At 37.4% G+C, this 18264-nt stretch overlaps 1 protein-coding gene across 13 annotated transcripts in view; it reads left to right on the forward strand.

Annotated features, from left to right (window-relative positions):
- Nucleotides 1-18264, forward strand: part of DST (dystonin) — a 438529-nt gene that overhangs the window by 189911 nt on the left and 230354 nt on the right. For all 13 annotated transcript variants that reach the window (XM_081039430.1, XM_081039437.1, XM_081039438.1 and 10 more), the window contains one exon: nt 12848-12909. In XM_081039430.1, the coding sequence (XP_080895556.1) occupies nt 12848-12909 (62 nt within the window). The remainder of the gene's footprint in view (nt 1-12847; nt 12910-18264) is intronic.

Here is an 18264-nt window from a genome sequence, read left to right on the forward strand (position 1 = left end):
ATTTTAATATGTAATGGGTACTGCCAAATTGTCCTCAGAAAAGTTTTTGTCATAGTGTACATTCACCGGTGTTATTCAGGACTACCTGTTTCTCTGCATTAGTTATTATCATTCATATAAATTAATTAATCGATTTATAATTAATTAATATATTAATTATCATTCATATAAATTAATTGACATAAATTTATTTATGTCACTATTAAATCATTTGCTTGCAATTCCTGATTAGAAGGGTGCTTGAACATTTCCCCGTATCTTTGTTGGCCATTTGCATTCCTTTTGTGAATTGTATGCTCGCATCATTTGTAATTGAGGAGGGGCTGTCTATTTTTTTTCTTAATCATTAATAGTAGGAGTTATTCATCTATTTTGAATATTCTTGGTGGGTATTATATAGGTAGCAGATATTTTTTTCAGTCAGTCATTTTTTAACTTTATTTCTAGTATCTGCTATTACATCAGGGCATTGTCAAATTTGTCAGCCTTTATATGTTCAGTTTCTTCTGTTTTTTTCCGTAACTGGTTTTGAAACAATTTTACTATGCAACTATTTTAAAAACATAAGTTTTCTGTATTTTCGTCTAATGGTTTTGTTTTATTTTATTCTCATTTCTAATACTGTGTAATTTCCTCATGTACTGCCAGGTAGTATAAACCTGAAGATTTTATTGTAACTGTATGTCTGAGATGCATTCGTAGTTCCATCCTTATTTTGAAATATCTCCTTTTTAAGCTATCTTCATTTCCTTGGAAGAAAAATTCCGAGTTTTTGAAACTGGAGAGTTTCTTTATGAAGATGATAATTCAGATATGCCATTAAATCCTTTTTAAATGTGGGTTTTAACCACGCTTAGTATCTAGCACAGAAGCTATAGATTGATATACTCTGGTCAAGGAGGGACTGCAGCAGAAATCAATGTCTGTTATTTAATTTAGATTCAAATCCTAACAGATAATAGGTATACAAAATCAAAAGCTCAGAAAATCATCGAGAGTTTAAATTGGTGAAACCAGTAATAAGAAAGGGACAACCCCAGAACCTTTTTGTGCTGTCAGTTCTTGTAGAAGAGGATGAATTCTGTTTAAGCCATGAAGAATTGAACTTTGAAAATGAAAGAAGAAAGCCTCTCTCAACCAAAGTTTTAAAGGATTTCTTTTGCATCATTCAATAGCATGAGAATCTGCTGTTGCCAAAACTAATTACAGCAGAGTCAGAACAATTCTCTATTGGGAGATCAGCTATAGGCTTTGCAGTAATGACTAAGCTAAGAAATTACTGGGGTATATCATTGGTATACTTTCCTCCATGGAGTCCTAAAATGTTTTGCAAACTTTATTTTTAATGATGGGTAATTTAATAGCGTCACTTCGGTGTAATTTTCCTAATAATCTTTTTTTTTTTAAACAAAACAGGAGAGAGAGAGGAGGTCTTGGTTAAGGCTCAGAGATACTAAGTACCTTCCTGTAGGTCTGTAGTCCCACATGGGTAGGTCACAAACACCAGTGGGGGAAAGATGGATTAACTGGAAAATGAATATCAGTTGTAGCTCTGTACTCACAGAAATAGACCATAATGAGGCTTCTCTGGGAATATTTGGTAATATTTTTTAATTAAATTTTTTTGGTCTTCTCCTTACCCATTTAACCTCCAGTCACAAGTGATGTTGGCTGAGGCCCCTGTGGGTGATGGAGTTGTTACTAGGATGAGAGGCAGAGCCCCTAGGTGATGGTTGGGTGAGGGCGGAGGTGGGACTGGGTGCGGGAGGCATGGTGTGCAGCTGATCCGATCCATTCTTACCCTGCTCACTGGTCACCAGCTTACATTGTCCATGAGTTTTAGGAGCTGCTCTTTGCAGTAAGCCCAACTATTTCATCCAGCCAGTTTGCTTTCTTCTATAATGGTAGAAACATTACAACTTTTCCCTTGCTGTTTTTGCTGTATTGTACTACAGAACTATTTCCGGGAAGTGGTGGAGAAACTGACTAGATTCCCTTCTTCTCTTTCCTCCCATCTTTTTCCCACACAACTCCAACACTTCGTATTTTCTTTTTTTAAGATAAATAGAGCCTTTTGCAGAATTTGTATCTGATACTTACTAATAATAACACAGAAATCTCATCCTTGCCCTAAATTCTGATGTGACCTCCTAGTAAAGCATTGTGGTTACCCTTCCTCCATTCTTTAGAATCACTAATTTACAGAAGGTGAGTTCCATCTTTTGTGTAGACCCACCACGGAAGTGTGGCCAAGCCTCACTTTTTACTTTTTGTTTAACTTAGTTTTTAAAAGTTAGCATTTTGTTTTCCAGGTATGAAATTATAATGTTGAACATGCTTTTTGCAAGCTGTGTACATCCTTTCCCCACCTCCTGCCCTTAGATGCGTGGGCAAGTTTTTTAACCTCTAAGTATCCCAGTTTCTTCTTTTGTAAATGGGCATAATCTCAGAGTGCTGTTGAGGATAATATGCAGTATATTTATGCTATGTGTGTGTAACTTAGAATAATATCTGGCACATAGTAAGTGGTCCCTAAGTGTTTGCTATGATTGTTACAATCCTCTTTCCGTGAAATAGGTTGGTCCAGGCTTTTCTGTAGCGGAGGCAAGGGCTCTGAAACAGACAAATAAAAACAAATAAAATCTGAAAGGAAGAGAAAGGAAGTGAAGGGATACTTACTCACTAAGCAGATACAGACTTTAAACTTCTCAACAGAAGCTGATACAATATTTTAATTTATGGTGTATTTACAATAGAGTTAGAAGTCATATGGACGCTTCACAGCATATTTGTAATAATTAATCTAGCAGTGTCTTTTCCCTTAACATCAAGTTTGCTGACTCCCTAATGCTGAAAATAAGTAGTAATCATTTTCTGTTTGTTGTTTGTTATTTTGGACTTACTGTGTATACAGTTTCTGTTCAGGTAGGTCCATTTGTCCGATGTTTTGGATAAACATAGGAATATTGAAGAGTCTTGGTCTGTTGCTTCTATAGAATAAGGGTTCTCATTTCTTAACATTTTTTTATTTCTTCATGCTTGCTTTTCCTGTATTATTAGATTAGATTATTAGATTAGATTGTTTGATGACAGAGAAAGGAAGTGGGTTTTGGAATCAGATTTAAGATCCCACTTAGGCTGGCTGTGAAATCTAGTTTCTTAATCTCTTGAAACCTTGGTTTTTGCATGTTTAAGATGAAGATGTACCATGCAACTTAAAGAATTTGTGTGAGATTCAAGTGAAAATACGTTGCATGGAAAGGAATGCTTGATAGTGGTATTCCCCCTGAAGGATATGTGTTTAGCCTATGAAATTGAGCTTTCCAAATCACTTTCTTAGCAGGCATAGCAGAATGAGTTCAACAAGTTAGGCTGGGTATTGTTCTCTTTTCCAGGGGAATTCTGCCTGGGGTGATAGAAGAGAGAATGCATGAGTTAGTGCAGCACTGGAGTCTAACATCCTATTGGTTTTCCTCACTGCCAAAAAAGTTAGAGACTCAAAACTCCCTTTTTAAGGAACTTCCTATGAACTTTAAGATTAAAAGGAGAAATAGATAATTTAGTATTTTTTCAGTCACAGCTGTATGTGTCCCCTACAAAATAGTGGAGCAGACCTGCTAATGTTTGTTTAAAAGGGGGAGTTGACAAGTTTTCAGTTTGTAAGTGGGAGTGTCTAGTCAGTGTTTTCCTTGCTACATAGAAAGTTAACAAGACTCTGACACATCAGAGTTTCTACGAAAAGAGTGGAGGGAAATATTGGACAGATTTCCCACAGAATGATGGGGCAGCTGCTGAAATATGATCCCGACTGGAATGCAAAGCTCGTGGGGCTGATGTGCTGCATGGGTTAGTAGTATCACCTGCGCTACCACTTTCATGTTTTCAGAACTGAGAAAGGAAAGTCGCACTATCAGTGTTTGCTTGCTTCGTGGGAGCTTAGCAGACAGACGGTAGGGCACCTTTCAGAAATCTTAGACAGCCTCGCACAACAACTTCGGAGGCTCCCTGGAGAGAACGTCCCCCTGTTGTTGTGCATAAGATATGTGTTTAAATAATTTCAATATTTACTATGTGCGTGAAATGATAATAGGTGGTTTTAGCTTTGATTGGATTTTATTGAAAACCTGTCAGTGTAGGTTGTAATAATCAGTATCTTTTTACACATTTGTTTGTTCCAAATTCTATTATTCTTTGCATTCTGTGTCGTTACGTGTTTTCAGCCACGTGGTACATAAGTTGATCATAAATAAATATTTTCATTTAAAACTTACTCTAGGAATAACTTTCTAGTAGAGGAGTGTTTTAAAATCTTATTCAGAAAAATAACTGGATAGTCTGTAAAACCAATAGAATCAGTGTAAATCTCAAGAATGATTTCCCCTTCTTGTTGTCATAGCTACATTGCCCTAAATACATAAATCTCAGTGTTAGACAGCTCTCATTGAAATGAAATAAAGAACCATTATGACATATGTAATTGGAAAATTAGATGGTGTAATCTGGAAGACACCCATTTGAAATAATGTATATGGAAAGTGGTAAATCATAGTCTCCCCAGATTTAAATTATTCCGATGATAAGTTACTTTCCTCAAGAAAGGTGTGGCCTTTAAGGACCACTTTAACTCTTTTCTCATTGTGGGAACCTTCTAGTGTTAAAGAACTTCCCTTGGTGTACTTGAATGGGACTCATCAGGGTTTACATTGGTTTAAAAGAAAAGATTTGGGCTGTTATCATTAGAAAATGGTATCAGAATTTATGAATTATGTGTGTTATTTAATTGGCTTTAGTCTTTGTGCCTTACTTAAGTACTTTAGCTGTAGATCATAATCCCTGGATATTGCCTCAGTATTACTTGCCAAATATCTAGCACCCATCTTACATTTTCACCTCTGCTTTTGAGCTTTTAGCAGTCACCACCACAAATGAAACTTCGGTAATCAAAATAATCTTTTTATAATTGTATTATTTAAATTGAATGTCACATTGGTACTTGGAGGTAAATTATTTGATTAAATCAGCTTTCTCGATATTTACCACCTGGGCAAGAAATTAACCAAGTGATTGGCCTTTAGAATATATGTTCTACTTCATGTTCCTTAAAATATAGGACCAGTTTTTATTAATTTAGAAAATAAGAAATAGATTTTATTAACTGTTATATGCCAAGAGGAGAGGATTTTATGTAATACACATAACACGTTAAATTTAAGCAGAGTAAGTTTGTTAGAGTTCATATTATTTTGTGATTGATTCAATAAGTTAATAAATTGATACAGAAGCTGTTTATTCTTGAATTAGAAAGATTGTTAAATAATAATACATTTTAATGTTTTTGGCCATTTTACATTAGGTTCCTAGATTATTAATTAGATGGGAATATATGAGTGTTGCCTAGGAAGTGCTCTTCCCCCCATTACCCCTCATTCTGTTTTCTTTTTGCTGGACGCGTAGAAAAGCACTGCTGAAGATGTGGTATGAGTAGCAGACTTTGGCACAGAGGTTCCATTGTTTGCGTTTGCTTGTCCAAAGTTCACATCACACAGCAGGGCCCATTTCCCTAGCCCCCTGTATGTGATGGAGGTGTGTTCAGCACTTCCATTTGAAAGATGACGGTATCTTGTGGTAGTGGAAGCAACTCTGGAGGGAATCACAGTTATGGTTCTAACTACAGCTCTTTCAATCTGAAATTATTAAGTCAGGGTTTCTCTTTGATGGAGAATTATGTGCATGGTTGGCTTCTGTCTTGCTCCTCTACCTCAACTTCCTTTAAGCTGCACCTGACTGACCTGGGCAGAGTTGGTCTTTCTCTCATTTGTGAGTGCCATATCCTTTGTTCAGTTGACATGCCTATCACACTGCTTTCTTGTCAGATGCCCTCTGTGGATAACGAGCTCCAGAGAGCAAGAGCCAGTGCTTTTTCTGTCCAGCTGAGTGGTCCCAGTTCCATGTGGCACTAGGCTCATCAAAGGACCTAATAGATGCTGGAACGAATGAGTGAGCACATGAGGAAAGTGTAGAATCTGCATTTGATCGGTAAGGAGGACTAGTAGATTGCCTCTCTTTCTTGTTCTAGCCTTAGGTTCATTCTGAACTCTTTAGGAACAGCAAGGCTGAAAGATATTTAAGACACCATATATTGCTTTAAGAGATATAGTGGTGTATCCGCTCTGTGTAAGTATATGAGTAATTATACATTGCTATTCTGACTTGGATTTTCCTTTTTGAAACATAATTTCACATCATGACATTTATTTGTTGAATGCATAAAAGCATTATGCTGTCTGCTGTGGGGTAGACAAAGATAAGTGAGGTGTAGATGATGCCCCAAAGAGGCCAACAGAGGAATTAATAAATATTTTGTGGATGATAATGTTGGTTGACAATTGTTAATGTCATTGTTCTTGGAGTAGTTATAAGCAATGTGTCTGGGGACTTTCCATTGGGAAATTTAATAATTTTAGCATGAATTCTGAGCATTTATATTCAGATTCAACCAGCCTCTATCTTCTGGGTCTGCTGTATGCAATCTCTTCTTCAATTTTGTGATATTCAATGTTAAGTCAAGAAATAGACTAGAAGTTTGGGGCATTGAAAAGGAATCTGTTACGGACAGACCAAAAGATAGGCTATGTTTAGGGTTTTTTTTTATTGTTGTTGTTTTTATTGTATTTGTTTCTCTCTGACAATGGTAGGAAATGTAAAGGGTTTTGAGGAAGTACTTTGGAGAAGAAATGAAATACAAACTAGGATGTATGGTCCCTCCCCCTGCTCTTTCATGTTAGCATTAAAATGTAGGAGAAAAAGTGTAAAGTAAAGTGTAAAGTCTAAGTAATATGGCCTCACTGAGTAGCTTGGCAAGGAATTGAATGTGAACAAACCTTTGGATTGCTTTACTAAAATTTATTTAACTGTTTTTGTATCATTGAGCACTTTTTTCCCCCCCAAAAACTTTTATTTTGCTGTTGTAAACAGTCTGATTTATATTCTCATAGATAAATTTTGTACACAACCATGATTATAGCTTTAGAGTAAATCTTATAAGTAGACTTGTAAGATCTTGTAAGGGAAGGAAAATATAGGTAACATACAATATCATATTAGTTTCAGGTGTACACCATATTTGTCCAACATTTATATATTAATACGTAAAGAAGTGATCACCATGATAAGTCCAGCAACCATCTGACACCGTACCACACTGTCACATGTTGTTGACTATATTCCCTATGCTATACATTATAATCCTATGATTTATGCATTTTATACCTGGAAATTTGGACCCCTATTTCCCTTCACCTCCCCCTTTTTAATTTTTCAATTACAGTTGACATTCGTTATTATTTTGTATTAATTTCAGGTGTACAACATAGTGATTAGACATTTATATAATGTAAAAAGTGATCCGCCTAACTAGCCTAGTACCCACCTGGCACTATACATAGTTATTACAATATTATTGACTATAGTCCCTATGCTATATTGTACATTCCTTATGCTATAGCCTACATCTCCATGACTACTGTGTAATGACCGATTTGTACTTCTTAATCCCTTCTATTTTTTCACCCACCTTCAACCCCCCTGCCATCTGGCAACTATCAAAATGTTCTCTGTTTCTGTGAGGTTTTTTTCTCTTTTTTCTGTTTTCTTTGTGCATTTATCTTGTTTTTTCAGATAAATGAACAAACAGACTGGCGAAATTACATTGCATCAGTCTTTCTCTGTCGGACATACTCCACTTAGCAAAATACTCTCCAGGTCTATCCATGCCACTCCAGATGACAAGAAACCATTCCCTTCCATGCCCGAGCAATATTCCATTGTATTTACGTACCATCTCCTCTTTATCATTCTTCCATTGATGGACAGCCAGGCTGCCTCCACATCTTGGCCACTATAAACAATGCTGCAATGAACACATGGGTGCACATGTTTCCTTGAAGAAGCATTTTGGGTTTCTTTGGCTATATACCCACAAGTGGGATTACTGAGTCCTTCTTTGTCTCTTGTTATAGCCATTGTTTTAAAGTCTATTTTGTCTGGCATAAGTATTGGTACCCCAGTTACTTTTTTTCATTTTCATTTTCATAAAACATCTTCTTCCCATCCCTTTACTTTCAGTCTGTGTGTGTCTTTGGATCTGAAGTGAGTTTCTTGTAGGCAGCATAGGTAAGGGTCTTGTTTTCTCATCATTCAGCCCTGCTCTCTTTTCATTGGAGCATTTAATCCATTTATATTTAAAGTAATTGTCGATAGATGTATAGTTATTGCCATTTTATTATTCGTATTTTTTTTGATTTTTAAAATTTTGTTTTCTTCTTAAATAAGTCCCTCTAACATTTCTCGTATTACTGGTTTGGTGGGAATGAACTCTTTAGCTTTTTCTTGTCGGGGAAGCTCTTTATTTGTCCTTTGATTCTAAATGATAGCTTTGCTGATAGAATAATCTTGGTTGTAGGTCCTTGATTTTCATCACTTTGACTATTTCCTGCCAATCCCTTCTGTTCTACAAAGTTTCTGTTGGAAAATCAGCTGATAATTTTATGGGAACTCCATTGTAGGTAACTAACTGCTTTTCTTTTGCTACTTTTAAGATTCTTTCTTTGTCTTTAACCTTTGACATTTTAATTATGATGTATCTTGGTGTTGACCTCTTTGGGTTCGTCTTGTTTGGGACCCTCTGTGCTTCCTGGGTGTGTACATCTATTTCCTTCATCAGGTTAGGGAAGTTTTCTGTTATTATTTCTTCAAATAGGTATTCAATTCCTTGCTCTTTCTTTTCTCCTTCTGGTATCCCTATAATGAAGATGTTGGTACACTTGATGTTGTCCCACAGGACCCTTACACTATCCCTATTTTTTGGATTCTTTTTTCTTTTTACTGTTCTGTTTGGGTGTTTTCTGCTACCTTATCTTCTAAATTCCTGATTCGAAACTCTGCTTCATCTAATATACTGTTGATTTCCTCTAATGTATTCTTCATTTCAGTTATTGTATTCTTTATTTCTGTCTGGTTCTTTTCTGTGTTTTCTATTTCTATTTTTATGTTTCCTGTCTCTTTGTTGAAGTTCTCCTTAGGTTCATTGAGCATCCTATTACCAGTATTTTGAGCTCTGCCTCTGATAGATTACTTGTTTCCATTTTGTTTAGTTCTTTTTCTGGAGCTTTGCTTTGTTCTTTTATTTGGGGCATGTTTTCTTTGTCTTCACATTTTGGCGGCCTCCTTGTGTTTGTTTTTGTATATTAGGTAGGGCTGCTATGCCTCCCAGTCTCAGTAAAGTTATCTTACTTAGTAGGTGTCCTATGGGGCCAGAGACCCTGATCACCAGAGCTGGGTGCTCCAGGTGTGTCCCTTGTGTGGGTTGTGTGTATCCTTCTGTTGTAAGTGCGCTTTGGTTGCTGTTTGCAAGCCACTGGGAGGGATTGACCCTCAGACTGATTGTTTGTGAGGAGTGGCCTTGACTACAGTGGAGGAGCTGGGTGCAGGGGCTGACCCTACAGAGCATGATTCACTTTAGAAGGCTCTGGTGGCTGCCCAGTGTACCCTTTGGGTGCGTCCTCCTCGAAGGCAGCCAGGTGATGTTCCAGCTCATGTGAAGCTGGCCACTGGGTGTGCCAGTCCCGGGGCCTCCTGGGAGGAGACCTGTTGCGGCCAAGTTCAGCTGCAGCCTGTGTCCTCCCTGGGGTCACCTGGCATGAGCCACAAAGCATTCCACAGATGGTCACTGCCTGCGCTGGGCTTGAAGATGCCTCAAGAGGCCAAGCCACAAACAGAGGCTGGCTGTCACTAGTGCCAGGCTTAGGGCTGCTCAGCCAGCTGTACAGGACATGCCAAAGCCAAATGTTGCTTGTTTGGGTTTTGTGAACGTTTGAGACATTTTAGGAAAGTCTGGCGTATAACCCAAGACCGGGGAAAGCCACTGGAAGCGGCTTGGGTGTGCCTGAAAGTTGGGTGGGACAGGGTCTCAGGGAATATCCAGGATGGGGGAAGGAACAGTATCAGTCAGGTTGATGGAGATTCAGATATGGCGGCTGCCGGCGTCTGTATATCCAGGAGAGGGAGGGCTCAACAAAGAAACAGTGGCTTCCTCCAGCTCCTCTGTCCAGGAGAAAGCTGCTCCACCAGGCCTTGCTCTGAAGCCAGACAATTTAGTTCCTACCTATATGTCCCTGGCACCTTTCAAGTTGCTGCCCCAGCGCTGGAGCTCAGAGTGAGCGCATCCATCAGTGAGTAAGTCCATGCACAGACCATTTAAGAGGAGTGCTTGGACTGCGACTGTCATGGTCTAACTCAGCCACAATCTTTGCTGATTTTCACAGCCAAATGTTATTGGGACTTCTCTACCAGGCACGGGAAACCTGGGCTGGGGAGCCGAGTGTGGGGCTGGGACCTCTTGTTCCTCTAGGTGTGACCTTTGCAGCTGACATATACCTCCTGATTTTTAATCATAGCATGTGGGTTGGGACCCGTCCATTCTGTGTCTCTGGCCTTCTTGCCAGTCTCAAGGTGGGTTCTTCTTTTTGTCCTTAGTTGTAGGACTTCAGTTCAGCTACACTTTAGGCCATTCCTAGTGATGGTTGTTTTGTAGTTTAGTTGTAATTTTGATGTGGTTGTGAGAAGAGGTAAGTACAGCATTTACCTACTCTGCCATTTTGACTAGAAATCACCACAGTATGTGTATTTTTAAGCCTTTTGATATTTATTGGCAAATTGCTCTAGAGCAGTGCTGTCTAGGAGAACTTTGTTTTAGAGCAGTGCTGTCCAAGAGAAATTTTTGTGATGATGAGAACATTCTATATCTGCACTTTCTAATATCTTAGCCATTAGTTACATGTGACTAGTGAGCACTTGAATTGTGAGTAGTATAACCAAGAAAATTAATTTTAAATTTTATTTTGTTTTGATTAATTTTGATTAAACTTTGTGACTAGCCACATATAACAGTATTTAATAGTGAAGGTCTAGAAAATTTAAACCAAATTACTTTTGCACTAGTGATATATGAATGTTCCCTGTGTCCTTGTCAGTATCAGTATGTTTTTTAATAAAATTGTGGCAATTTAATAGGTTAAAAAGCTTGATTTGTTATTTTATATTAATATTATTTGCTAGTGAGGTTCAGTACCTGTGGGAATTAATTTTTTTGCCTGGATTTCCTGTGTGCATATATTAAGAAGTTCATCTTTTTCTTTCTTTTACCACCTCACATCTGTTAGAATGGCTGTTATCAACAAGACAAGTAATAACAAGTTTATTGAGAGGTTGTAGAGGAAAAGGAACCCTCATACACTGCTGGTGGGAATGTAAATTGGTACAGCCACTATGGAAAACAGTATGGAGGTTCCTCAAAAAGTTAAGAATAGAATTACCATATGACCCAGCAATCCCTCTTCCAGGTATCTATTCAAAAAAATGTGAAAAAGTTTATTCAGAAAGATGTATGTAGCCCTATGTTCATTGCAGTATTATTCATGGTGGCCAAGGCATGAAAACAACTTAAGTGTCCTTTGACAGATGATTAGATAAACAAGATGTGGTACATATATACAATGGAGTATAGAGGTGTGAAAGGACAAAAGGGGTCAAATATATGATGAATACACAATGCAGTATATAGATGATGTATTATAGAATTGTATATTTGAAACCTATATAATTTTATTAACTGACGTTACTCCCAAAAATTTGATAAAAAATTAGTAACCTTGTCTCATAGATCTTTTTCCCAGCTGATTTATTTCAGTAATATTTTTTGTTTGCATTTAAATTATTGTAAATTGCATTAAGACTTTTAATCAGTAAGACAAGCATTTCAAAGAAACTTTAGTCCCATTGAAATAGTTTAAGAGGGTTTAGGGATAAAGAATGAGAAAGAAAAGGAAGAGAGCAAGACATGTCTCTCCCCAAGGGAAAGGATGGAGAACATCTGAACTGTGGTGAGAAGGGTAGAAGACCACCAATGAAAAAGAAAAAGGTCTCCCCATATGCAGAGAGAAAGGAGGAAGGAAACATGAAAGTAGGGAATTGCTGCCTATAAACAGGGAGGAAGAAAGTAGTGTAGCTCTGAATGTTAGCTTTAGATATGGGAAGATTATAATTCTCTTTTAAAATAATTACTTGGTGAACCAGAACCTTCCAATACTTTTTCTCCTTAAATCCTAAGAACCCTTCCCTTGCCTTTCTCTGCGTTGTGTCTGTCACTCTCAATAGTAAGGATCTAGTTGGGGTGTTTTCTTTTTTACCAGAGAATTTAAAACAGGGAATCTAGGAGAGAAGCAGTATGGTTAGTAATTAAACAAGAGTCCACTTCAAACCAAAGAACTGAATATAAGTCCTGCCTATTATCACAACTTTAAACTATTTGCTAAGAAAAAAGGAAAAGCAAAAAACAATTTGCTGAATAATCGTGGACAAGTCTTTTAACCTCTTTAAGTCTTGGTCTCCTTTTCTGTAAAATGGGAATGAAACTACCTACTCTCCCTCTTATGGTTGTGAAGACCAAAAGGGACTTCATATGTGGCAAAGTGCTTTGGAAAGTTCAGTGCCAGGGCTCACTTGAAATTGTAAAGTTTAGGTTAGACATTTTCATAGTGGTGGTGGTGGTGATGGGGGATTATGCTACAGAATGTACAGAGGACATTTGTTTAGTGGACTAATGTTGGCAAATACAACATTGGGAAGAGACCAGTCTGACAGATAGCCTAAAGTTGCCAAAATCTAACAAGAAAATTTGAATGCACTAAGCAGTGTTTTTTGAATACTTTATTTTTTGTTTATATGCATACTCCACTTAAAGTCTATTCATAGATTATGTCAACTTCATATCTTTTTTTCTCCTTTCTAGATGAACGGGACAAAGTTCAAAAGAAAACGTTTACAAAATGGATAAATCAGCATCTCATGAAGGTTAGTTTATATTTCTTTCACATCTTGGAATTGTTTTGCATACTTTAATTTATTGTGCGGTAATTGATTGTATATCTCTGAAGCATAGCTTTTCAATATCAACTTGAAAATTTAAATTCTAGAGCATTTCACATGCATTTTAGGCATCTATAATTATTTGGTGTGTGGCCTGTGGGTAAGAATGGGGGTGGGAAGATAAGTACCAAGTGATTACAATGTATTCTGTGACATTAGTAAAACCTATTATTATTGGACTGTAAAAAGTCTCAGCAGTTTAAGAAATATGTAAATATTTACATGTTAGGGCATGGGAAAACTGTAATTCTTGGTAAGATTTTTTTTCTTTCAAGATTCAAACCAAGTTCTGGCATCAGATTTATGTGGATGGCAAAGGGTTAGATGAGAATAAAGGTGTATTGTAGAGACAGAAGTCTAGAGTCATTTTGTTTTTTGTACTATGTACAACCCAGAAATTGGTACTCACGTATACATTTCTCTGCCTGTGAAGCACTTAATAGTTGCGGTTCTTAATATAGTATTTATTTGTGTGTCATAATTCACTTTGAGAATCTGATATAAGCTCTCCAGAAAAATACACATGTACACAAAACTTGCATCCAATTTCTTGGTTATTTGATCACATTGAAGCCCATCTATAAATCTCAGCTAAAGAACCCATAGGAATTCACAATGAACTGTTAGTCACTTTTTTCCACTTTTATGGACAGTTGTATATTGGAAATAGATAATGTTTTAAGTCTAATGTTGTGGGCTTGGAAAGAGTTTTCGCACACAGAAACATTATTTAAAATGTGGTTATATTTTTAAGCTATCCTACAATTCCTATTTAAACCATCATGTAGCATTGGAGTGTTACCAATAATGTAATAGCATCTAATAACCTTCTATAAAAGAGATTTTTATTTCAGGGGGCATATCAGAATTACCTGAGAGGCATTTTAGTTTTTTCTCTCTCTCAACACCTACTGACAAAGTCCTTTTCCCCAATTCTGATAGATCCTTCAGGGAGGCCATGTCACCCACTCCCCAACTGAGAATCAGTTCTGTAAGGGAGCTTCTATTACTACTGGGAGTTAAATCCTCTGGTGTGTTGGCAAGAGATAAAAGTTGAAATCATTTGCTTTATGATCCCTTTGTGAGGATATATGTTGTGAATTCTAATGAAGGATACCAGCAGTTTACCTCCTCTCGTCCAAGCTTTTGTCTCATCCTACATGTACCATGCATGTGTGAGTGGGACTATTTCCCATAAACTAGGGTAGATACAGGCTGATGTGAGCATCAGGACATGAACCTCTGGAGCTGAAGACTCTGACAGGATTTTCCTATTTCTGAGGGGAATCCTTTGATGAAGAGGTGCCCCTGTGGTGGCTGGGTATCTAGGGGTGTGCATATGGAGACACAGAGAGTTGTCTCAAGTCTTGTGGAGTGTAACAGTTATGGTTTCAGGTAGGTAATTAAGTCACAACTACTGGTAGGAGACATCAGAGAGAAGCAGAAGCACAAATGAGGATGGCTGCCATGGGAACCGTAGTACTGGCACTAAACAGATATTTATTGGGAGCCTGTCATGTGTCAGGCACGTTGGACTTGACCGTTCATCTTATGAGTAGCTCCTAAATTAGATGATTGAGTATAAGGAGACTGACTGCCTTTGCTAAAAGTGTCAGAACATTAGTTCCAACTAATGCGGTTGAGGACAAAGGCTGTATTACTCCTAGAGCCCATCCAGTGCCTGGCAGGAATATTCTAACTGTGTGTAATACTCATTGCATACATTTAATTGTTCCAAAAACCTGCCAAGGTGGTTTAATTTAGTGGTCACACACACGTAGGCTTCAGAGTTAGATAGCAAGGGTTGAAATCGTGATTTACCTAGAATGTGCAACTTTATTTGCTAAAATGACAAATCTCAAAGATGTAAATCTTAATTTTGCTGCCACAGAGTAAGCATTGGGAAAACAAATATTTTAGGCACAACAGCCAATGGGTAGATGCCAGTCCAACTGATTATGGTTACAGTCAAATTAGCTTGTTTTTTTTTGAAGTCAGAATGTAAGATTAGTTCTTATTAAATGAAGAGCTGTTTTAGGGAAGGGGAAAGTTAAACAGTATAGTCCTGGCTATCTCCCACCATTAGCTGCTTACATTCTTGTTCTATTTTGCGCTGGAATCAGCTCTAGTCTTTTCTTATAATCTTAAGAATTATGCACTGAAATTAGAGAAAAGAGAAAAGGGGTGAAGGAGGATGTTAAAGGGGGGAAAGGGGAGACAAAGGGCTGCCTATGTGCAGTGAGGGCACTTTCCTCGCAGCCCTGGGGTCATGTATTGGGATGGCCCTAAGGGGCCAGGATCCGGAGACTCTGTCTTTGGCTTAGCTGTCTGGGAGTGCTGACTCAGGCTAGGCATATGTTCCCCATCATTTGAAATAATTAAAAATGTTGCCCTTTCTAAATTATTATTTTATTGTCATGTACTATTATTTCATTGTTCCTGTTCTAGTAGTTAAGCCCTAGTAGTTAAGGCTCTAAAGAAAACTGTTTTTGGTAGTTCTGTTTCTTTGGTCAGTGAGGTGATAGAGAGGTTAGTCCCAGAACAGATTTTTCTTCACTGGCTTTTCCTTTTCATTTTATAATTGTATAGTTCGCTAACTCAGAGCAAATCATCTTTGAAAGAAGATTGTCTCCTACAGTTATCAGTCTGTGATGTGTAAGCCAAAGATGGGAGGCAGCAAGGGGTCAGGAAGACAGGGAGTTGTGTCCAGGCTTTGCAGTTTATTATTTGTGTGACTTTAACCTTCTTAGGCCCTCACCTGTAAAATGGTAATGATAGGGAAGTGCGAGGGTTTAAATGAGATTATCTATCTATCAAAGCATAAAGGATGGTATTTTTCCATACTGTAAGCTCTCAATAAATGAGAACTTACAGTATAAAGAGTAGATTGACTTGGATGGCTTCAGACAAAATAGTAAAGTGGACGGAAGTCGCCTTTGGTGGCCTGCTTGCCTGTCTTATCTAAATCCCTGTTCTTACCTTAAGTATTATCCCTTTTAGTTTATTCATTTTAGAAAAAGCTGGGGTTTGGGGTTCAGAACCTCCTAAGGAGATAGATTGTCCTGTTGAGGTAATCCTGTTAGCTATAGCTTCCTCCCTCCCTACACACCCCTGCCTCATTGTTATGGGTCCCAAAAGCTGTTTTTTACTCCTCTTCTCCCCACACTGTCCTCACTGGAAGGGAGTCAAAGAAGACTCTGAAGATTCGGAAAGGTTCTGAAAGGTTGGCAGCTTTTGGTCCTCAATTCTCATTTCACTTAGATCTACACTGGGAGGGCACCTTCCAAATCCTCTGGTTGGCTTCCCTCATTTAACAGAAGGGGAGACTCTCCCCAGCTACTCACTGGCCGAGTTGCACCAGAAGTCATGGAATGAGAACGTGAATTAGAATGAGGGTCTGTGTGGGGTTTGGCTTCTCTGCGCTGTGGTAGGTTGCAGATCTGCCAGCAGGTTCCCTTTGGCTATGAGATTGTGTTTACTTTTCTCTACCTCATCGGTTCAGCTATTCGCTAATTAAACCCCTTGATTTAGGAAGTTATGATTTATACAGCTGTAAAAGAGCATATAGCCAGTGCCTGGGGGATAATTCTGGCATGGTCGATTTTTAAAGGTTTAGATGACTGAGAAAAGTAAACATTGTGGAGCTTTTAAATGATTGCTTAAGTTAGTATTCTGTCCATATGTGTAAACATTGGTTCCTTAAAATGTTTGCTTAGGACTTTTTTTTAATGTATTTTTCTCCAGAAAAAAAATGATATAACCTTATTTTATATTTATCAGAGCTAAAATTACATTTGTTTAAAGTGAAAAGATTGCTCAATTAAAACTTATTTTTGTTAGTGAGCAGATGTCTCTGGCTTTTTTCCAAATGTATTTAAATTTTGGTGTTCTGGTATTTGAGTTGTTTAAATAAGCCTGTCCTTAAACTGATTGTTCTGGCAAGATGTTTTCTTTTTGATTCATCATTCTTCAGAGTACTTTTAAGAATAAGTTCAGTTAACATGCTCAAGTCTGCTGCCTCTACAAGTCTCTTACCACACTGAGTAGACCAATTGTTTACCTTGCAAATTAAGGTTTCTAGGTAAACCATTGGTGTCAGTAACATGTATTATTCTTTAGCATAATTTTTATCATTGTACCAAAAAAACCTGAACTGGTTGTTTTTGAAAATTCCTGTGACTTCGGTTAGCTAAATTTTACCCAGATAATTGTTCTAGAATATAAAATTGATATATACTTTTTATTATTTACAATATTTATTTATGACCATTTTATGTAATGCACTTTATAAACTAGAGGGTCTTATATCACTATTTAGTTTTTGTGATTACTGGTTACATGCAGTTCTGTCTTGCTGTCTAGAAATTGATAAGACAGTAGTATAAGAGATGTCACTTAGCTTTTGCGTTGTTCTGAGGGGAAATAAGAAAGCAGAAAACTGTGTTTTGAAGCAGATTAGAAGATTCCTTTTTAGTTGATTACTTGGACCCAGAATGAGAACTTGAGCCATGGCCTAGAGGCTGTATTCAAAAGGAATAATTTAAGGTAATAATTGATTTTTAGGATATTGGAGTCAGAAGAAGTCCATATAATGTGCTTTCCTAGCATTGGATCCATCTAACTGGCATTTTATAATGAGAGTATATTCTTTCGCACTGGTTAGCTATACTGTAAATTTATTCTTTAACATTGTAATAAGATAATTTGCTTAAATTTTAAAATTTTGATACATAAATGCATTTGGAGAGGAAGAGGCCCTGGATTCCAATTTTGAACCATATCTGTTTGTTAGTAACCTGCTTGGTTACCACATGGGAGACACCCAACTGACTTAGCAATTTTATCTCTGTTCCATCACGTCTTTGGGAAGCTTAATTTACTCATGGCCTAGATATCCTTTGCCCACAAAGTCAGTGACTTTGTGGCTCCACTGAATCAATCATGCTATTCTTTATTTTTTGATTTGGTGGCTGGAAGAAAATGTAAATTTCCCAAGCTGAGAACACAGTGATAACTTTTAGGGAATAGAAAAAATTGCTCTGTTTGCTTGACCATTGCATTTTTATCGAGTGTTTCACATCCGTGGGCATAGATCAAGTAGGATAATTTTTGAAGCATTGACTTTATAAAGGGGCTAATGAAAAATACCTCTTCTGAAAGTGTAATGCAGTGTTTTGGTTCTTTATTTAGAGTCTACCAGAGATGGAATAGAAATGATTAGTGTGTTGGTAGGAAGGGGAACTAGGTGGTGTCTAAGATATTTTCCAAGACCAAGATTAT

Source organism: Rhinolophus hipposideros, assembly GCF_964194185.1.
Source record: "Rhinolophus hipposideros genome assembly, chromosome: 3".
Taxonomy (NCBI): domain Eukaryota; kingdom Metazoa; phylum Chordata; class Mammalia; order Chiroptera; family Rhinolophidae; genus Rhinolophus; species Rhinolophus hipposideros.